Here is a 21,836-nt window from a genome sequence, read left to right on the forward strand (position 1 = left end):
CGATCATGACAACAGAATATATAATAAAAAAAGATTTCGACACCTGTGTGATTCGAACACACGCTCCCGAAGGAAATGCCTGTCTTAATCCTAAGGATTATAGCAGGGCATCGCTAACATGAATTAGTAACTTTATATGAGAATGAGTAGTTAATGTCATGTCTTACCGTTAACCACTCCGCCAAAGTGCCTCGTTGAAGAGCAGTAAAATTCTTTCTCTATAACCTCACGTTCTTATGGCTTAGGGTAAGGTTTATTGACTGCTGTTAATACGAGGTCAAGCAGAAGTGAGCAAATCAGTGTGCTCAGCTTTGGATCACTGAGCATGCCCGGGAGCTTATGTACATAGTACATAGTAAGTGCTCACTGATCTGATCACGGCGCTCAGGGTCTTCTACTCAGGGAGTAAAAGCGGCGACGGGGTGAGCACTAAAATGGAACAGGAAAGCTCAGGGGCGTCAGGTAACACTCCCCGTAGTACTACGCCCGGGTGACTGCGACAATTTTAAAAAAGATACTGAATGTAGATAAGTGCACAAGTTGGTTGGGATCCGTTTTCATAAATTAGTAAACTAATTTCAATTCAATTCAATGCATAAACAACGCTCTTATCTACTCCCATACATTAGAAAACAAATCATCATTCGCCGCAAACCCTCCTGCAGCAGGCTTATTGCCGCTGCTAGCAGTAGTGGTCGTATTTGAGACAGGCGCGGCGCTAGTCCATCCTCCAAAATCATCTTCGGGAGCAACTGTTGCTGCTGAGGTAGTAGTGGTGGTAGTAGTTGCGGTAGTAGTAGAGGCTGCAGGTACACCCCAGCCAGCCCCGATGTCGCGCGAAGTCAAGGTATCAGGCATCCTCATTGAGTCGGTAATGGATGATTGAGCTGCAGTAGTTGGCTTTACGGCTGGAGGGGCAGGGGCAGGATCCGGGGTGCTCCAGGCGTTGCCTCCCCATGGATCAATGCTAGATGAGGAGAACATGCTCGTCACGTTTGATGTGGAAGTAGTTGGTGCAGCTTTTTGGGCGGGTTGGGTGGAGATGGTGCTGGATGAGAGATTGAAGACTGACGAAGTCGGCTGAGAATAAGCAGGGGGTGATGTTGGTTGTGATGGAGCTGCGAGATCAAATAAATCGTTAGAAACGCTCGGGGCTGGCGGCGTAGGCTTTGCTGGTTGTGACACCGGAGAGGTGAAGTTTTGAGCGAACCCGAAATCAAGTCCGTTGGAGGAGATCGATGTGCAGGTGGTGGTGGCAGGTTTTGAGCTCTGTGTGTTTGATGCTATACTATCGAACAACCCCGCTCTACCGGTAGACGCCGGAGAAGTCACTCTGGATGCTACTGGGTGTGAGTTGGGACCGCCAAATCCTGTTAACCCCGCAAAAAGATCGTTGGATGGCGATTGTGACTTTTGTTGTGGCTTCGTAGAAGTACCTGAAGGGAATGTCAATCCACTAAAGGCATCCGTTAGACTATTCACATTCGACTGTCCGGAGGCGGTAGTTCCGAAAGAAGACGTTCGGTCGTGCTGTGCCGACGTAGGCTGTGGCTTTGGAGCAGTGGCATATAGAGACAGGATAGATTGCTTCAAGTCAGGTCTTGAAGCCCCTGCTTGTGAACCAGGCGTAGGCGCCGCGCTACCAGGACGACTTGCTGGGGTAGACTGGGTACTGCCAAAGAAATCCAATCCTAACAACGAGTCTGCCGGCTTTGTCTGTTTCGCAGCAGCGGGTTGTACGGAGCTAGGTGGAGGGAGAGGACGAGCAACAGTCGTTGGCCCAGTTGTGCTAGGTCGCGCAGGAGGGCTGATAGCGTCATCATCGCCGAAGAAATCAATGGACGGCTGCGGTTGTCGGCGGGCAGGCGGTTGGCTAGAGACGGATGCACGCTGCGATGCGGAGCGCTCAAGCTTGGCTCGCTCTTGAACAACTGCGAGCGGCTGTGAAAGGTTAGAATTGGGCGTGGAAGTAGGATGGTGGTCCAGCGACATACAGTATCATCATCATTTCCCAATGTTGAGGGGTCGGGCATCGGTCCGTCCATCACCCATCGCTTGGATTCATATTTGGTACGAATGAAATTCTCGATTTTGCTAGATCATATATGAGCCACCGAAAATACTCAAAACAAAAAGGCGACGCAGTAGTACTCACGATTCGGAGGGAACATGGCCAGGCGCCAATTTAGCTTCCCAGTATCTAATTATTCGACGAATATTAGTTAACCCGTTCGCACGAGTATAATTCGATGAAACGAACGGCGAGTTACTGACTTATTAGCGCGCGAATTGCCCCATTTCAACACACTCTGCAATTGTTCGTCCGTCCAAGCATCAAGGTCGACGGACTTGACTCGGCTGATATGGGTGCCCATCCCTCTGTGGATGCCTGAGCACCGGATGCAGATGAAGATACCGAGATTCCATGAGGCCCATCGTGGATCTGACAAAGACACAATTAGTATTGTTATATTCAACTCGATTATTTTATTGCAGTCGCAGAAGAAAAAGCAGCGGACAGGGAGTCGTGGTTCATACGCTTGTTTCGCTTGCAGTCCGCACAGGTCTTGTTTGATTCCAATTTCAATAGATTCTTGATGGTTTGCTGGTTTTGCGCAGCGCGAGCTGGGTCCGGACGCCGAGACATTGCAGCGGACTATGTGAATGAATTGGAAGCGAAGTTGTTCTGGTTGAGCGCTCGTCGGAGTCGTCGCCAATGAAGAGAATAGGAGAGAGGGACAGATGTAAGTTGTTGGGTTCAAGTTGATAACAGCGGGAAGCCAAGATCCACTTGTTCACCTTCCGTTGTGGCAACGCCTCGTCATATCTTTGTACCTACTCCGTAGTAGTCTACTATGTACTAACCACCGTACTACGAAGAATATATCGACCCAAGATGACTGTACAAAACTAAATACGATGATTAGTTTACTCTAAACTTTAGACTCCTGCTTATCCCCCTTCACACCCGACTCATCCTCGCTAAACTTCAAACTGATACTATTCACACAATGCCTCTCATCCGTCGGCGTCGGGTATCCCTCTCCCTTAAACACATGGCCCAAATGCCCTCCACAATTGCTACACACAATCTCAGTCCGTTCCATACCAAATGCCCGATCTGTATGTCGCGTAACCGCTCCGGGCACGGAATCAAAATATGCAGGCCAGCCACAGCCAGATTTGAATTTGGTGTCTGCCTTGTAGAGCGGCGCATCGCAGGCAGCGCAATTGTAGACGCCTGTGGAGGGGTAGTGCGAATCGAATTTACCGGAGCCGGGGGGTTCGGTGCCTTTTTGACGGATGATTCGGAATTGTTCTAGAGCGAGCAGTCTTAGAAAATGAATATTCCTCTGAAGCTGAGGTTAAGCATACCTGGAGAGAGCACTGCTCGCCATTCTTCATCCGTTCGCTGGTCGGGATAAGTCATATTGTTTTCTGCGCTCGCACTGGAACTGAAAAGCGATCCTAGGAAAGAGAAGAAGGATGCGGACATCAGAACCTTCTTGGTTGGTGGGGAAAGATGAGGTCTTCTAGCACCGGCGTGGAACCGGCGAATGCGATTGATCAATAATGCGGAGTGTAGTTGTATGCCGGTGGTGATGGTTCGGGTAGGATGGTAGGGAGTAATAAATAGGCTGCGAGGTGGCAGTGTGGAAGAAGTGAATGTTGTTATCCGAGGCTTTACGAGATTTGTTGACGCCATGGATCGGGCTGTCTGGACTGTCGGTGATTTGTAAGTTTCTCGTTGAGGCTTTTCTAAGACGTACGTGGATGTAATCAATACACCGCCAAGAATTCCGGATTTAGGAAAAAGGCAAAGGCACTGCCTGCTATGATTTGGAATTCTTGATGCAGATTGTTGCAAGCATAGATTTGTCAAATTCTCGAGGCTCTCTCGGGCTATCATCTCAGGGCTACGTCATCGCCACTTTAGATAAGATTTCATAATCACAACTTAGCTACATTCCTGGACGATGGGCGTAAGATGTACATGTATAATATATCAAGACATTTTTACCACTGACTAGAAGTAAGCTCATTTCGTCCGACGTTTGCCAGTGACAGTGAGCACGCCCTCGCTGACCTCCACCTTCCAGCCTTCTCTAGCCAACATTTTGCCCACTGCAGGACCCAAACGTGATGTTCCATCACGACTATGGCGACCAGCGCCAGTAATTATTTTGTAGGATCTTCCAGCGATGCCCCCTACAGTATATTTTACATCTCCCAAGCCTTCCCACCATTGGGATACGCGACTATTAGCGATGCGCACTGCGTCCTGGACGCCAACTCCGTGTAAATCGAGGACATCTGCCATCGATTGTAGGTTAACAAATGCATCCGCCGCTGCGGATGCTTCCCTTTTCGCTCTTTCGAGATGATCTCGGCCCACAGAAGCGTAGTACGCGGCTGCGCCACCCATCAATCGGTCAGACTTACTGCGCCGATACGCACTGGATGCCTGGCTGAATGCCGTTGAGCCCGCCGCAAAGTGCACATCCGCCATGTTCTGTGCAGCCCCATATGTAGATGTTATCCTAGGAGTTGTGATTTGACTCCGTTTGGGTGTTTCGTCCTCGTCCAGAATCGGGGCCGGGGCATTGATTCGAATGATATCAGACAATTGGGGCACTGGCCGGAAAACCATCGCTCTGGCTAATTCATTCGCAGCAGATACCGAGTTTCCCGTTATGATGAGCAAGCCTTCCAAGGTGGTAGCTGGAATGCTAGGAAAGTCCTGGGTAAGTTCAGCAACCTGTGAAACAGTTACAGCATCCTCGCTAGCCTTGGTCGGAGCGTGAGATGTAGCGAGATTTTCGATCGTTTTCGCGCAAGACGCATGGTTCTTGTGATATGTGGAAGTCACGGTTTCCTTTTGAAGGATTGATGAGGTTCTGGAATGAATAAAGTCCAGATCTTCTCTGGCAGCGTCCCATTTATTTGTGGGGGACTTGGCCCCAGACGGTGCCATTAGGTTTTCATTATTCGCCAAAGTAGGCGAATTTTTAGCCCTTGCTCTCTTGTTCTTCCCTTTTCGTTTTCCATTTGTGTTGGGAGACACGAACCCCTCAATACCCTTCGGTATTGAAACAATTGTATCTTCATCAACAGTGGGCTGACTATCAAAGAATGATAAGTTCAGCAAAACATCCATTGAGCGATCTACATCATAGTCGCATTTGGTCAGGGTATGTTTGATAGTGTATTGAGTCACCGAAGGAAACATTTCAGTCAAGTAAATCGATTTCTCTTCAGCAGTCAAGCCAGTCAAACTGGGTAAGCCCTCAGAGCTAATTATGTAGTTGCCCGCCCCAATTTTTCTGCTATCATCGCTTCCGATCCAGACGGACGATAGGTCGGATTGCAATGAAGTAATATCGGTATCTTCTCTCGATCCGTTCGTATCATTTCGCGATGTGGTACCATCATTCTGGACAACTTCTGCCGAAGCTAGGCCACCTGTTCCGGAAGGATCAAATGGTAGATCTTGTTGTTCTTCTGCTGAGACCTTCAAGGCATCGAGTGTATCTTTCAATTGTTCTAGACTAGCAGGGTCTGTGAGATCGAAATCAGAGATGATTGCGCTGAAAAGCGCGGTATCGAGCGGCGGGCAATAAGTGTTTTGCAACTCCTGTGGAAGCTAAAATGATCAATTTGGCGTTGTTGCGCGTACTTCGAGGAATACGTACATGTAACAGATTGTTTGTTTCGTCAACCATCGTCAAAGTCGCAAAATTTGTAACCAGATACTCGATTCAATGTCGCATGCATCACTTCAAGAAGTCAATTTAAAAACACAAAGACAATTAACCAGACAAAAGTAGCAACGTGACGCTTGTTAAAAAGTTGTAGACAATTATGTCTACTCAAATGTCACCTCGGAAGGAAGACGCGGAGGGGTTGAAGCCTGAGTGTCTACCTAGCGCCCTTTTCATTATCGATAAGGAACCAACACTATCACAAGTGGCAACATCATCTGAAGACAACAATAACAACAACAACCTGTCATTGATTTCATGCCACTCGTCTGTATTCGTATAATTGATCGGATTTGTGTTAGAACGCAGATATTTCCACTGAGTACGACGCCAGAGCTCTGTTAGAAAAAACATGATTGTCGCTTTGAAGCATCCTCTACAATCCCTCGAGGGCTTGTCCTGAAAGGAGTGAGCTACCCTTGATAGAACTCCCCTTGACCCTTGATATTCAATTTCAATGACCTAGCGAGGAAATAAGCATGTATATGCTCACGCGAGATAGCGAAGGGTTACCGTCTTGTCCAATGTAGGTAGAACCACCCCCTATCATGGCTCAGGTTGCATGCACACCGAATGCGAGGATCTATTTGAAATCCGCGTGGAACAGAAAAGATTGCATACCATTGACTCTCCTTCTACTCCTTGAACTTGGAATAATGCTCCTATCAAAGGAGCGTGCCTCCTGTATCCGCGGCTATCTTGCCCTCCTTGCAGGCAACTTCCGAAAAAGCAACATGTAGATCTGACAGGTGCATCTGCAGACTATACATTCTATCGCCCTTGACAGTGCCCCTATATCCCTGGTATCTCTCTGGCCTTTTTAGTAACAGATAGTCGGAGAGTATATAAACGACTGGGGTTCGCCGCTGATCAGATCAAATGTTCTATTTGCTGTCAAGTTCGTATTTCCCACAACAAGCCCACCATAATCACTACACCATAATCACTAAGAGATCCTCTCTATCAAAAAAATCTACTATCCAAAATGCAGATCAAGTTTGGCACCGCTCTGATACTGGCAGCTTCTGCCTCAGGTAAGTAGAATCAATTCTACCTAACACTTCATACGTTCATTTCGAAGGTTGGGGTTACTCATCGACAAACAGTTGACTTTGTTACAGCACTCCAGGTTACATCACCTAACAGAGGTGACAAGTTGGACTTGACCGGCTCCAACCAGGTAACTTGGGATTCCGTAGAGTGAGCATACCTTTCTTGTATGGCTATTCCAGAGTTGTTCCGACGTCTAAACAAAAGATAACAGGTCCGATCCTACCTCATTCGACATCCAGATAGTCAATGAACATGTCAACCCCCCCCTTGTCAAGACTATTGCCACCAATGTCCAAACTAGTGCGGGTTCGTATACGTTCAGCAAATTTGCCGTTGCCGTTGGGTATATATCCATATCCGTTTCCCTCTTCCCGCTGATATTGAGCACTAACTTCAACACCAGAGGCGACTACCAAATCAACCTAATCTCCACCGAACCTCATAACACAGGCATCCTCGCCCAGTCTGCTCAATTCGACGTCTCCGACGCCGTCAACAGTAGCAGCACGAGCACCAGCACCGGCACCTCAACAGCAAAAAACACATCGTCAACCGGCACCAATACATCCACCAAATCCTCATCATCAACCTCCTCCTCCTTGGGAACTGCGACATCTACCACGACGAACTCAGGCGTTAGCTCCTCTGGGATTCGTACGAGCTCAAGTAAGACTGCTACTGTTACTTCTTCTAGTGTTTCGGCTACTCATACAGGTGCTGCTGGCACAGTTGTTGTTTCGGTTGTGGGATGTGTGCTGGGAAGTGTTTTGGCGCTGTTGTTGTAAGTCTGTCATTGAGTCGGACGCGGTATTGCGTACGATTTTTTGTTTGATGTGGTAATAATATGGGGCAATAATAATAATTTGAAAGCTGCAATTTGAGATGTTCTTTCTTTTCTGTCCGCTCAGCTGTAGACATGAAATAATTGGCAGGACACCTGCGTTAAATTTTACAACCCGAGTGCTTCATACATACTCATTGAGTTTCAATCATTAGAATCTGCTATTGGCGCCAGTAAGGTGCCAACAAATTTCACAACTCATACAATCATTGCTAGGAAAAAGAAGCTAATGTACATGACCTCCATAAAAAAAGAAACCAATTCCTGGGAATATCCGCCTTGGGTCTAAAAAACCTTTGCTGCGCCTGTCCTTCGGATAACCCCTTGACTCCGGAGATCTTGAAAAAGAAAAACATCAAGGAAATTAAAATCGTACTCATACATAGGCATGATGAACTTAGAAAAGAAGAAGAAAGCCTTTTTAGTTCCTTCCTTTCCCTTGTGGTTGTTCGAGAACAGACCAAAAGATTTTTCGCACTTTTCATCACAAGCCAGGACAAGAACCGTCATGCAAAATCGTCGCAAAAAGAAGAAACCGTCATGATAAGAGCGGCTGATATTCAAACGGAAACCGAACAGCCCAAGATCAAGGCCAATGCCGACAAACAATAGAGGTGCCACTGAGCCTCGTTCAGTCACAAGAATCGTCTTTCTGTCATGCCAAACCACCCACAAATACCATCGCATTCTTGTAGGGTAGGCCGTTCGCGGGGTAACTTAATCGTGTCGATCACCGAGTTTCCCAATCAGGGAGAGAACATCTGTCAATGGTACGCGTAGATTGCGATTCTCACAATATTTGGCGATAATAGTCGAGCGACGGGCAAGGAAGAGCTCTTTTTTGTCCACGGTTGAAATCTCCGCATGGTTGCCGTCTTTTACAAAGACGGTGTCCGGTAAATGCTCAAGCAAGTTACGTAAAATCAATGCTGCCTTGTATGCGACTCCAACGGGTTCTCCGTCAGCGTTGACAGGAGTGTTACGGAAGGTTCGACGACGAACCTGGCGCTGCTGGAGGATTTTCCGTTCGAGGATAGGTGGTTGGGCATCAGGTTTACGCTGCTGAGATAAATGGCTGCTGACATGGTTTATAACCTTCGCGGCTTCAGTACTGGGAGTCTTGTATCTAGTGCAGCCGTCCCAGCGACACGCTTTTGGTGACTGCATAGCTTTTTCCCAGTTGTATTGATTAGGGTGCTCCAAGGGTTCAAGACCAGTGTGCTCCACGAAAACGTGTTTGCGAAGTTCCTGCGGATCAGTGAACGCGCGATCACAGAGATGCCCAGGCTGATCACCAACTGCCCACTCGCAATAGAGATAGGGCCATCCGTCAAATGCCAAAGCAGTTTCCAAAGGACGAATACCTTTGATGATAAACCTGGTGGAAGTTTGTCCATTCGGCCCTGCGGCTGGGACAACTTGGGCTTGAGCATTTGTGAATGTTGCGCTAACGTTTTTGATGAATTCAGCAGCAGCCAATGCATTAGGGGTGGATCCAAATCGAATTTGGTATGCCTGCCACAGGGCAATCTGAGTAATCTCGCAGTCAGAGTCTTCAACAAAACAGCAGCGAAGCCATTGAGAGCTGCGTTCCGGTTCGGCTAAAGCCATCAACTGCCTGGAGAGCTCTGGTGGCACCTTTGGAATTGCGGTAGGAGCAGGAGCGATCTTCTCTGGCAGCACCTCCACTTCTTCTACTACTTCAACGGCTTCATAAGAAAGAAGGTTGACCAATCTCGGAATTAAGTTAACCGTCATATTCACCACTCTGGGCAAGTACTGGGCATTGACACGATCAAGCGTGTACTGGTAGAAATAGTCCATAACACCATTGAGCATATCCGGATCCGCCTCCATCAGGAGATATGTGGCAAGGTTGGCGACGTGGTGATGTGGTACGTTTACCATAGCCAGATTCTTGGTCTCGACAAGTTCGGAGGAGAAATGAGTGATCGCCCAGAGTGCGCGAGTGATATGAGCACGGTCTTTCGAGCCAATACAACGATAAAGAGAAACGCATACTGGATCGTACGATGCGGTTGGCATGTACTTAGTCACCTCTTCAGCGATATCGAGCGCATCATTTCTCAACTCGTTGAAGCGAGGCTGCTTTGGAACGTTCATCATGACGCAGAGGAAATCTCTCAAAAGTCCCTTGGCCTGGGTTGCAATGTGGTAGGCATTCTCGGGGAGAAGACACATGTTGCGCAAGACCAAAGTGGCTTCTTTGATTCGGCGAAGGCGACTGCTGAAATATTCATCTTCAAGCGAATCATCTGACAAAGTGATGCGAAGCTTCTTAATGCGTGTGAGGATATCATCGGTTCCCCAAAGAGTGTTCAGAACGTTGGGACGATCCTTCTTCAAAGGCCATTGATACGGGTCTCGCTCGTATTCCCACCATACACCAGTCAAAAGCTCGGTAACGCCCATAGCTATTTCCATCAAGGTCTCCATCAACATGGGGAAACCTTCGAATCTAAATTTGTCACCACGTGTGTTGGACATCTGGACAAGATGGAACAATGCAAAATCCACTTGCTCAGGATCAGGACATTGTAAACTCATAAGAACGTGTCGGTAAATGTGGAAACCTAACAATATCGTGAATACGTATGAATAATGCAGAAGATATGATTGTGCTCACCTCTGTTAACTTCTAGGTGCTGCAGTGGATAATACTGGTTGTAAAAGTCGATCTGTTTGACCTCTTTTCCTCGTCTTCTAAATTGTTCAGGCCTGTTGCCAGGTGTGAGAACATCTCTGGTCGAGACAAGCACTGGTTTAGTTTCTTCACCGTCGACACTATCGACGTGCATGATGTGAAAAGCCTCGTCCTCGGCGATATTGGAGGTGGATCCTTCTACACCCACAGCCTGAAAGCTTGGTGTGTGCGATGACGAGGTCTCTTGATTTGAGGCTGGCTGGGTGGCTGAACGTGTCTGGCGCACTGGAGCCGTGTCTGGAATGAAAGGCTGATTAACCTTGGGCGCCTGGCGAAGGCCTTCTAAAAGAAAGTTAGAATCTTCATGGCGATAATACGGCTCGACCCTTGTCAGAGAATGCAAAACTTACCACGTAGAGTGGATCGCGTAGACGCCATAGCGCCTGCTGGTTGTTCGTAAAACGCGAAAAAACCGTCTGCTGAACGTCCAGGACGTAATTGGTCGAGCAATTCTTGGACTCTCGCCTTCTTTCGAAGCAGTCTGTCGCGAGAACTGTTGGCGTGAGGGAGATTTTGAGAGTTTGTTGTAGCAGACTCCCCAACCGCTGAGGGGTTTGCTTCGACAGACGATTGAGTCCTCTCGAGAGTTGAGGAGGAAACTTCGACTGGTGCCCACGCAGAATAAATTTGTGTTGATACCTCAGTCTCCAAGTGAGCTGGGGGAGGAGCTGTTTGGCTGCGGGAAGCTCCATCCACCTCCAACACTAAAAGAGAAGGGTTCATCACGTGAGTTCATTGGATCACGTGAAGATAATTAAAAAAAAAAAAAAACTCTGATAAGAATATCTACAACAAACTATATAATCATAGTAGGGGAAAGTGAAGTTGATGATGAGATTAACCAGAACATCAAAAATCACAGAAGAAAAGAACGAAGAAAGAATATAAAAAAGAGCCAAAGGGAATAGGACTGACGCTTGAGTAAGACTCTCGTGCAACATGGTTCACGAACGAAGCCCCAGGCTTATGATAGCAACGTGCAATACTATACCTTGAACCACATCTATTCTTTGACTAGGCGCTTAATTCACGACTACTCTTTCATGTATCACAATAGTGGTCAGAAATATACTAAGAAAGTGCCGGATGAAAAGAGAATGGGAGCATCTTCCTCAGTCCGAGGTGTTTGATGGCTCCTGCCAAAAATGGAGATGCACCCCCGGAAGCGACTTCCTCAGCTGCCAAAACCAGAACCTCGGCCGGTCCTTTTCTTTCCAGTTCCCATCACCACCTAAGATGTTATAGTACCTCTAGAAGTCTCGGTAACAATTCAAATACCCATGTCTGTTCTACAGCGTAACCCACATCAGCCCAAGCTGCTTGCGCAGTATCCTCTGGTGAAATACTCCTATGCCGAGACTTCTTCTGACCAACATGGCCCCATTAGCTGGACTCATGTCCAGTCTAATGATCTGAATGCAATCTTTGAAAATGAGCCAGTCCAGCAGAAACTCAGGCTTCGAGTCGTCCGAGCACGCGAGCAATTAGTAAGTCTCCATCCATCTTCAATATCTCGCGATGCTGATCTCTGTCGTAGGAAGATATTGACTTGGACGAGTTCGCCCAAGAGGCTGCCCAGCAAGCCATTGCCAGGCAGACAAGGAATACAAAGCCATTGGTAGCCGTACTGGTGAAAGATCCATGTCTAGCTTTTCGATTTCCATCCGGCAGGGATCAGGTTAGTGCTCATTCCTGTCTTTCGAACGGCATAAGCTGATCAGGACCTAGATTCATCGTTTCCAATTGAAATTTGCCTCGAGCCAAGATTACCGAGAAGCGCTAGATATCTTCAGAAAACTCAATTGCCCTTTTAGCGAGACATCATCAGATCATAATATGCGCTCGGCAAGCTCCAGGCCAGAATCGTCGTCGTCACGGATCACGAACTCGACCAGTCCGGCTTTCAATGGAGGAATGGAATGGATACCAAACCCGGGGCACTCTAGTGTCCGCTCATTCAATCCGGGGTTTATGCGGAGTCACACTACATTAGGAGCTTCCACGGACAGGCTGGTAGCCAATGGTACGGTCACGATCCTAAAGCAATTGTGACGATCCGATTGTTAATGATTAAAAATCCAGCATCCTCCCCAACCTCCTTTATGCCCGAGTTTCTCACGCAAAACGCAAACAACACTCTGGGCCTCGACGAGTCCCAAAAAGACCCTTTAGGTGCTCGTACATTTTCACAAATCGCAAACACTCGAACTCAAGAGCTAGAAAGACCCATCACATCACCTAGTTTTGATAGACAAGCTCTTGAACAAGTGTTGCCGCCGAAAAGGGATCTCCCTTTCTCAAAGCCTGGGCCACGTCTGTCGAATATCTCTTCGCGTCTAGGGGTTTCGTTGGAGTCAGCAAATAATCCACATGTCCTGAACGCTGCTCCTGCGGTTACGAATGCATCATCGCGACCAGTCACTGCGCTATCACGAGTAACAGTCCCAGCAACGAGCTCACCGGCGCGACAGCTTCGTCTAGAGCTTGAAGATAGTCGACGCGGCAATATAAATCAAGAACAAGAGCAGACATCTCGAGGACACATTCCTGCGTCTTCTCCTCTACTTGAGACTTCTGCTTTTGGAATATCGAGCCCGGATTTAGGCAACACCATGTCGCGTCATAACGCTACAACCCAGCCACCGAGGGTTTCTTCTAACTTATCTCCTGTGCAAAGCAAGTCACCTGTTTCCTTCCTGCAAGATCGACAACAGTATCAACAGTCAATCAATAATCGCAGAACAACAACATCGCCAGCATCTTATGCCCCGGTCATGACCTCGACAGACCTATCTGCATACCTCGCAACGCCGGAATCAGAACGCTCCCAGCTGGTCAACAACTGGATCTGCCAACAGCTTGAAGACGATGGCTTTCGGGCATTGTGCCATGACGTGGAGCGGGTATGGCAGCGCATTGCATTTGGGAGTCAAAGCGGCGTATAGAGTCGGTCAACTGTTTGTGATCTATCTATTCAATTTCGTTGTGCTTGATTTGGCTGAATTTGACGATTATCTTGTAGATAGAATTAAGCACAGTATACATTCCAACAATGAACAAAATCTGAAATCGTTTCGATTAAAAATAATTGACTGCCATACCCTTAAACAATCTCACATAGGGCCCAGAATACTCAGTGACTAATCAAACCAATTATAGTAGCATGATAGCTAAGAACTAAAAATACATCCATAACACAAAACCGACACCAGCGCCGACGCAACCCGCTACCATTAACCCACCCAAGCAAACAAGCAAACAAACAAACAGGCAAACAAGCAAACGTCAATTTTCAGTGACATCAGTGACGAGATCCAGGCGGCAAACTAAGAATATTCATAAACCCTCTCCGCAAAGCAGCGCTGAAATCGACAATTACTGCGCCTCCTAATCCTGTTGTCGCCGCTGCTGCTCCTGGACCTTGTTGGACGGTACCGTTTCCGCCTGTAGTTCCGGCTGCGGCTCCTGCGGCTTCGGTGGAGATGTCTATTGCATTGTTGGTAGAGGCAGTAACAGTAGGTGCAGAGGGCCCTGATGCTGTAGTAGCAGGAGCAGGAGGGGCGCTGCCTTCATCATTTGCGCTTGTGCCTTCTGCGCCGACGGCGAGGTCAGCTAGATGTTGAAGAGATCGTTGCTCGTTTGGTCCGACGAGAGGGGGCTGAGATGATGATGATGATGATGTGTTATTAGCATTATTATTAGCGGCAGACGCGGCATTGTTCGCAGCAGATTGATTCTGATTCTGTTGTTGATCGGCATCTTCCGCGTTTGAATTTTCGGTTTGCTGCTGCGCTTGACTAGGTTTCTCAGCCGCAATCCAAGCACGAAGTTGCTGGTCCCATTGTGGCGTACTAAACAAATCCTCAAATTCGCCTGCGGTAGCAGTAGCTTGTGCACGGCGGTCGAGGATCTGTTCTACGTCCCCGAGAATCTTCCAGCAGAATTCGGCGCAAAGGGGCAGTTTCGATGCTTCGAGTAGTGTAATCACGGCCAAGGCCAATGAGTAGATGTCGATGGGTGACGGGATGCGAGTCGTGAGGACGTCTTTATGCATTTCTTTCACAAGTGCTTCTGCTGAGTGGATTACTTCGTATGGCGCGAAGACGTAGAGGAAGCGCGTGATATAGAGATTGACTGTCCAGTAGATCTGGGGCCCGAGAGCTTCAAGATAGCCAGTCGGAAGGATTGTGGCGTCGGTGTTGGCGAGACGCTGTTCATGACCTAGAACCACTCTGAGGAGGTGAAACAGTAAGGAGCGAGATGCCTTTTTGAATTTTGAGTTGAGCGATAGAGAATCGTGATCTATCTCGACGATGCGTAGGGCCGCGGATAGTTCGCTCGAGTAGGCTGCAGACAGCGTTAGTCAATAAGTAGTGCTGAACAAGGGATCTGAACTTACAGGTAAGTTGCACGGCGGCAGGGCCCATAAAAGAATAGTCCGAAGGCAGGTTGATCTCTTGAATATCATCCTCCACGAAATCACGCTCACCCATGCCGACAAGTTGCCATCGACAGAGAATACTTGCAGAGAACCAGTCACGACGCGCAATATTCGCATCAGAGTCTATGTCCTGGAAATCCGGGAATAGATCACGGTTTTGATCGAACGGTTTCGCAACCCTGTAAGCCAAGGACATCAGATGATCGACCAAGGTCTGCTTTGGGCATCCATCTCGTCCGTGCAGATTGTCAGGACCACGTTTGTCGCAATCAATAGCTAGAAAACACAAGGTCTGAATCCAGACGAGATTGACAGGTAATATCCGCAGATTGTACGGATCACGAAGATGTGCAGAAACTATATCGAGAGCGCTGTCAAGAGAACCAACTTCGGTGAATGTGCCATGCACACGGTCGATGTTTGTATGGGTTACCGCATAGAATGCATGAGCAAAGACCTCCTGTAGCATTCTACTGCATTTATGTAGAATGGCATGTAATCGCTCTTTCGAGCTTGGAAGGATCGGTAGTATGGGGTGAATCTTTTCATAATACCTGCAGAATGACGGTCATTAGATGATATGTAATGCTTGTTGGGGTAGCACAAAGCTCACGTTTTCAATGCCCCTTCATCGACTACATAAGGCTTGGTATCATCGTTGGCGGGTTGAGACAAAATTCCAACAACCGACTCAACAGGCAATGTCAAGTCGTGGTCGCGGTCAAGTCCATCGCTCCAATATGGTGCCGATAGCTTCGGTTGTGTTTGATGCATGCTAAACAGAGGATAGCTCTCTGGTAGATTGACGGCAGTTTCACCTTTACGGAGACAATAAGCATGGCATAATTCAATACAAAGCACATTTTCAGATCTTACCCACTGTCGCTTGGCCACGAGGCGCAAACGTTGGTTGAGTCAAAGGCAGCCCGTGAATTCCTTCGCTCATAGAGAATGTTCGTTTACGTCCCAGCAGGTTCCCATCGATCGGAGGGGAAAATTCATGGTATCCGCGTGGAGGCGATATCTCACTTATGCCTTGGTACTGTATATCTTGCTGCGCCATTGGTGGTTGCATTTGAGACTCTAAGGTGTTCAATCGCTCGGCTAGTTCTTTGATATAACTGATTTGATCCATCAGCTGCTTGTTACGTAGCCGTAGGTACAGGATTCGAAAGGATATTTCGCTCACCCTTTGCTAGGTCCTCTCTTCATAGGGACGCGACTGAACTGGCATGCGACGCCGAGACGGCGGCAGTTAGAGCATGTTTCGACGCCCGACTCTGAAGTGGCATCGCAGCGGACCTAATATAATTCGACATGTATTAGATATGCCGGCATGAAGGCGCAAACGCGACGCGCTTCCTATAAAAGAGACATAGCCAAGCTCACCTTCTTGCGCCGACATTCATCGCAAGCTCGAGAGACTTTGGATCGTTTGCGACGGGCGCTTTGATCACCATAGCTGAGGTCATGATTCGGATCAACGCCGACTTGCTGATTGGGAGGGAAAGCAAAGGCATTGTTATGTTGTTGATCTGTAATTTGAGACGCGCCTTTAGTCAAGGATCATAACATAGCGCATTGTGAACGTACCATTAGTCGGACCATCTCCAAGATTGTTGCCAGCAGCATCGCGCGATAATTCTGCTGTCAATATTTCATCAGCAGTAAGCTGACGACCGGCGTAGTATATGGCATTTTGGTTGACTTGCGCGGAGTTCGTAGGGTATGAGGGCGTCGGAGGCAAATCTGACGCTTCACGGGAGTTCATTGTGAATGCACCATCCAGGAATTTTTGGGAATGAGATTGATTCTTTATAAGTTGCTGAGAAGATTAAATTGATCTGTCTGTTGCGACAAGATAATGTGTTGGTCGAATTGCCCGAGTCGCGATGGAGCTGTTGCGCGCGAGGTGGAAGAGCAAGGTTTACTCTTACGAAGAAAACTAGCTAGGCTTTTTCATACTGGGCGGGGGGAATTTGCCTTGGCACGCACAGCAGACGTGCCGCCTCATGACCAAAGTAAAGCTCGTCGCGCGACGAATTTACGAAGTTGGTGATGCGGTTTGTCTGAGCATCATGAAAACCAATATGATGAAGCTCTTTAGCCAGTTACGTCGATAGACTACTGGATCATCGCGTAGAAAAGAAAAGCCGTCTCCGCGCCGGATGGACGGCGGATTAATACTATTATCCGGCATCACCATCACCATCACCTTTGCAGAACACTTGGCAGTAACACTTTGACCCGTATGAGTCTCGATATGGATTCTCTCTTGCATTGAAACAGCAGGAAAAAAAAGAAATACGTGGTTACTACTTGCACGTCGTCAGGACTTTTGAAGCGGCAAAGTCAGCGATGCTCACAAATGCTTCAGATCCGAGGTCGGAATGCCTGCAAGGATACGATGTGTACATATCCATACCAGCTGTACCAGCTGTACCTAGGTAGACCCGAGGGGAAACTCTCCTGGGTTTCTTTTGATTGGATTCCATCTACTCCCATAAAAAAAAAATAAAGATAAAATAAAGATAAAAATGAAAATAAAAATAAAAAACTTCTTTTTTGTAGGGAACCTTTGACGTCAACCTAGAGTATCGATACCTTGACAATGATGTGGTTAATACAGTGGCCAACATATTCTGAGCCCAGCGATGAAATTCGAAGAAGTGAATACTGTATTATACCGCTGGGTATCAACAGGTCGTACTTGAGGGTATGTAAATCATCGTTATTAGCCTCTCCTAGAAGAATAATCTTTCATCTCACCGGTTGCACTGTTTGTACATACGATAGCAGCAAGGGAAGTCCAAGCCGATGTAACCGAATAGCAATCCTCAAGTGCAGTCCTGACTTGCATGTACCGTAGATCACAACAGGACCATCGATCCAACCTGTGACCACTGATCGATCATACGGGAAGTCAACCGTAACAACCTTCTGTCGCTCGGGCCTCGAGACGATGACCAGCGCCGCAGGACTCCATCGCTCCGGTATAGCCCGTGTAAACATACGAGGCGTCATGTCTTGGACTGGCCAGCGTAGTACTTCCACTTACAGATGGACGGAGCAGAGTAACTAGTGGACAGCTAGCCCTGCGACGCCATCCCGCACTGTACCCATGCTAAACATTTAGTTGCCGTTTTCACCCGCTGGGGGGCAATCCACTTTGTACGCTATGAACTTCTCCAATTCAATGCTGATAGCAGCTACATAGGACATACGTAGTCAATATATAAGTGGTACAAGCGGATAGTGGTAGACTGCGTTGGGTCGAGGCAGATGCGTTGATACAGTACTGACACGATAGATGCATTGTCTCATACTATACTGCAAGGCTGACTGAGTTCAGCGAAATTGACGTGAGTTGTAGCCGCACTAGCTAGTTATAGCGTACGGAGTAGTACGTCACTAATTCCAACTTTTCGAAATTACATAGTACGTACACTTGCATGCGAGGGACAGCACGTACCGTACTGTATTCAGTGTATTGATGTATTGGTTACCGTAAGATAACAGCGGAAACAAGCACATCATCGTCGTGATTGGCTGGACGGTGGATGCACTAGCCCTGCATGGAAGGCGCTAAACTCTACCTTCTGGAAGCCTGCCCGATCGAGCCACCGCGCCGTGGCCCTAGTGAAACTTAGCCCCGATTGCTTTGGGGTTTCTGCTGCCTGATGAATGTGGTCTTTTGCAAGAACCTGGAGTCTGAAGAATCCTTGAGCAGACCAAGCTGAGCCGTGGCAAAAAGAGCAGACGTGTTCAATGTACAATGTATGTGTCGGATCCATGGATGATTACCAAGGTCTAGTTCACATGGAACGGCAAAGAATGCAATACTTGTACGACGAACGAATGCCAACGGTCTAATAGCCACTCCACAAGTGTCTAGGATCTACCACGTACTCTGTACACTACCACCAGGGCTCCGTAACAGTCGATTAGGCACTGATAGGCAGTACAAATTAAGAATCAACCAGCTTAGTTGACTTTCCTAAGGCAAGAAGAAGCCAATTGTCACTGCGGCAGACGTCCTGCGCCAGACACGCAATGGGGAATCGGCTCGGTGCCTTGCCAAGCCCACACGCCAGTCCCCTTCCAGTGGGCTGCGCCTAATTGCCTCAGGCACTCTCCCGCACTTTTTGGTTTTTAGTCGTGCTCTTACTTAATACTTTGCCCCCTCCGTTTTTCCCCCGTACTTTCTCTTCTTCCCTCAAAATCCTCACTCCCACAACCCCCTCCACCCCCCCATTCTCTGGCTGTGGATGACACCCTCAAAGAGTGCCACAGATCTCCCCATCTTTGGCCGCCACTACCGACATTTGGTGTCCTGTCTAACGGCCGGCGCCAAACGGTGCGTAGGCATTTGGCCCTGTGCGTTCTGATTGAAATCTCTTCTTGATGCCCTCACTTCATTTTGTCGCCGTGGTAGCGCTTTGACAGCAGTCTCGCGAGCTGCTCTCCTGTTTTAGTGAACGACCAATTGCCCTCCTTTCAATTGGATTATCGGTTTTACTTCAATTTGTTCCCATGTTTCAAGATATCCTGGTCCACGTCTTCCTTTAGTGTCTTTCTTGTATTTCCGTCTGTTGGTCACCTCAGCAAAACTCCGTATCCACACGTGAGGAAGATCCTCATCTCACCACCACTGCTTCAGTGTTGATCTATTTTGATTCCCACCTTTTCTCTTTTTGTCTGGGGGCTGTTTTTTATTCTTTTTGTATTTCGATTACATATTTATACCCTCGAGCGCAGAGTCGCATGTGTGCTTTATACTATTCGCGGCAATGCTGATTGATGGCGAGAAGTGGGCTTGTGAAGCTTGCGTTCGGGGTCACCGAGTCAGCAGCTGTCATCACAGCGGTATGCTACGCATATTTCACATTTGGGTTTGTTACTAACGTGTATAGACCGGACTCTGATCCATGTCAACAAGAAAGGCCGTCCAGTCTCGCAGTGTCCCCACTGCCGCGGCCTGCGCAAGTCGAGGACAACCCACGCGAAATGCGACTGTGGTGACAAGAAAAAGGACCAGCATGGTGCAGACGGCATTCTCGCTACAGATCATGGTGAAGCAAAGTGTCGTTGCATGCATGGTCAACGCTGCAGCTGTGCGTTGAAAAAAGATCACCTCGACCCTGTTCCCGAGACTGGACTACCTCCACTACCTCATCCCATTGCGACCGATCTACGTAAACCGCGTCTTACGTCCACAAAATCCGAGAGTACATTGACTATCTTCCGTGATGGTCACCATAAACCAGCGCATAAGCATAACGACATGGCTCATAAGTGCGGTCTACCTTATACCATCCCGCGATCTCACACGATACATGGATCATCCGAACTTGCTCAACACTCTGCCGACCATCTTCCGTTGACTCTCAACAATGGCGCGGTCGACACGTCATACTTTGGCTACCCGACCGAATTCGATTCTCTACCCGCTCGCCGTCGGGCCAAGTCAGAACACGGGTCCCCTGAACTCGTAGCTATGCTGGCACCGGACCAGCATTGTCAAGTTCCACCTCTTGACCTGACGACTCTTTCCTCACTTGATACCGGAATCGCCGCCGAGTCTTTGAATCAGTTCATGATGCCGGAGCAATTCCAGGAGGGCCCATTTGCGGAGGGAATATTTGCTTCCCCTGACACAGAATATCCTCTTTCTGCTGGAGCTTTCAATGCCCCAGCCGTTGACTGGTCAAGTTTCCCGCTGCCGTCTGCTGGGGTGTCTACCAGCGTCAGCCAAGCGCCATCGTACGCCAGTTTCGATTTGAACAACGTCAGCAATCCCAGCTACCCTGGTCTTACCGGCTCCTCGTCAGGCGATGCTTCTGAAGTGGACGAGTTTGGAACGAAGCCTAGTCTGAGTGGATCTGGTCCTGATATCTACGACTTGCACAGTCTCAGCGATGGGTCAGATGTTGACCAGTATCGTATCAGTTCCGCCTCATCGTTTGCAGGATTGCCACAAGCTCGGTTGCTCACTTCCAAAAACCTGGAGTCGATCGATATCGATGAATATCTTAGGTCAGCGAACGCGTCTACAGCTGCGTTAGAGCAACAGCTCCAGGCCACTATGGCCATGGAATCGAAAACGATGGCTTCATCGCCGCAGGGATATACCATCTCCCACTCGCAGCCTTCTTATCCATCTACGGATTCTACACAGACAGTGTCATTAGACGCAAGCCAAGCTGGCATGACCGACATGCTTTGGGCTTCCAGTCTATTCGACACTTCTCTGCCTTCTTCAATACCATCGGCTACCTCCGCCGCTGCCGAAGATCCTTTTGTGCAGCCACCCTGGGCAGAGTAAACCATGTGGTATGTTTCCGGCATACCGATCATGGATACCTTACCACCACCTCCCGCACCGTCATGATGACCCTGATGAGAGATGATGATATGTGTTTTCTACGATACCATAAAACGCAGTCTATTTATATTGTTTGTTTATTATTACTATTATTACTATTACTACTATTATTCCCTTCTGTGCCTAGATGAGGCTTAATGTCTTGTCTAATATTTCTGCTTCGACCCATGCCAGTCTCAGCCTAGTCGTGGCTATTGATGATTGGATACAGATTTTTATCTTCCGCCTCTGCTACAGTAACATGCGGATTTCTATACTTGAGACTCTATAAAAAATAGAATTTCTTTTCATTCTCATTCTTCTTCCTCAATCAGGTAGTTAAGTTAGATGTCTATTGCTTGACGTAAAGCGTATATAGTAGTAATACGTAGAAACCAATCTTGATTTTGACTACTACTCTCCCTTGTATGCACGTGGTCCACTACGATAACTAGTCACGCGAACATGCAAGGATAGATCCCCATGATTCTGACCCCTTACCTCCTCAAAACTACGAAATCTTAATCAACCTGCAAACCGCATATCTACCTACATACATGATACATAATACATGCTCATTATGCATGCACGCTGCAGACCCCAAAAAGCTTAGCCATGCTTCATTGCAATTCTACAGGCAGGATTACGTA

At 47.9% G+C, this 21,836-nt stretch overlaps 8 protein-coding genes across 8 annotated transcripts; 3 read left to right on the forward strand and 5 right to left on the reverse strand.

Annotated features, from left to right (window-relative positions):
- Window positions 1-612: 612 nt before the first annotated feature.
- Window positions 613-2,647, reverse strand: EYB26_001523 (uncharacterized protein; the record flags this gene model as incomplete). Its single annotated transcript, XM_054260833.1, has 5 exons — window positions 613-1,941; window positions 1,995-2,094; window positions 2,156-2,200; window positions 2,275-2,443; window positions 2,539-2,647. The coding sequence occupies 5 exons, from the start codon at window positions 2,645-2,647 to the stop codon at window positions 613-615; spliced, it is 1,752 nt and encodes a 583-aa protein (XP_054116808.1).
- Window positions 2,648-2,933: 286 nt separating this feature from the next.
- EYB26_001524 (uncharacterized protein) lies at window positions 2,934-3,706 on the reverse strand (the record flags this gene model as incomplete). Its single annotated transcript, XM_054260834.1, has 2 exons — window positions 2,934-3,319; window positions 3,376-3,706. 2 exons carry the CDS (start codon window positions 3,704-3,706, stop codon window positions 2,934-2,936), a joined length of 717 nt encoding a protein of 238 aa, XP_054116809.1.
- A 333-nt stretch (window positions 3,707-4,039) lies between these two features.
- On the reverse strand, window positions 4,040-5,723 carry EYB26_001525 (uncharacterized protein; the record flags this gene model as incomplete). The annotated part of the gene is made up of 2 exons (XM_054260835.1): window positions 4,040-5,644; window positions 5,694-5,723. 2 exons carry the CDS (start codon window positions 5,721-5,723, stop codon window positions 4,040-4,042), a joined length of 1,635 nt encoding a protein of 544 aa, XP_054116810.1.
- A 1,024-nt stretch (window positions 5,724-6,747) lies between these two features.
- On the forward strand, window positions 6,748-7,600 carry EYB26_001526 (uncharacterized protein; the record flags this gene model as incomplete). Its single annotated transcript, XM_054260836.1, has 5 exons — window positions 6,748-6,796; window positions 6,869-6,962; window positions 7,027-7,158; window positions 7,219-7,481; window positions 7,545-7,600. The coding sequence occupies 5 exons, from the start codon at window positions 6,748-6,750 to the stop codon at window positions 7,598-7,600; spliced, it is 594 nt and encodes a 197-aa protein (XP_054116811.1).
- A 773-nt stretch (window positions 7,601-8,373) lies between these two features.
- Window positions 8,374-11,104, reverse strand: EYB26_001527 (uncharacterized protein; the record flags this gene model as incomplete). Its single annotated transcript, XM_054260837.1, has 3 exons — window positions 8,374-10,250; window positions 10,304-10,663; window positions 10,732-11,104. 3 exons carry the CDS (start codon window positions 11,102-11,104, stop codon window positions 8,374-8,376), a joined length of 2,610 nt encoding a protein of 869 aa, XP_054116812.1.
- A 557-nt stretch (window positions 11,105-11,661) lies between these two features.
- On the forward strand, window positions 11,662-13,326 carry EYB26_001528 (uncharacterized protein; the record flags this gene model as incomplete). The annotated part of the gene is made up of 4 exons (XM_054260838.1): window positions 11,662-11,868; window positions 11,919-12,059; window positions 12,110-12,404; window positions 12,464-13,326. 4 exons carry the CDS (start codon window positions 11,662-11,664, stop codon window positions 13,324-13,326), a joined length of 1,506 nt encoding a protein of 501 aa, XP_054116813.1.
- Window positions 13,327-13,682: 356 nt separating this feature from the next.
- EYB26_001529 (uncharacterized protein) lies at window positions 13,683-16,593 on the reverse strand (the record flags this gene model as incomplete). The annotated part of the gene is made up of 7 exons (XM_054260839.1): window positions 13,683-14,728; window positions 14,781-15,376; window positions 15,436-15,640; window positions 15,699-15,943; window positions 16,012-16,124; window positions 16,212-16,357; window positions 16,416-16,593. The coding sequence occupies 7 exons, from the start codon at window positions 16,591-16,593 to the stop codon at window positions 13,683-13,685; spliced, it is 2,529 nt and encodes an 842-aa protein (XP_054116814.1).
- Window positions 16,594-19,612: 3,019 nt separating this feature from the next.
- EYB26_001530 (uncharacterized protein) lies at window positions 19,613-21,147 on the forward strand (the record flags this gene model as incomplete). Its single annotated transcript, XM_054260840.1, has 2 exons — window positions 19,613-19,688; window positions 19,736-21,147. 2 exons carry the CDS (start codon window positions 19,613-19,615, stop codon window positions 21,145-21,147), a joined length of 1,488 nt encoding a protein of 495 aa, XP_054116815.1.
- Between the last annotated feature and the right edge of the window lie 689 nt (window positions 21,148-21,836).

This window comes from Talaromyces marneffei, chromosome 1 (genome assembly GCF_009556855.1).
Source record: "Talaromyces marneffei chromosome 1, complete sequence".
NCBI lineage: Eukaryota > Fungi > Ascomycota > Eurotiomycetes > Eurotiales > Trichocomaceae > Talaromyces > Talaromyces marneffei.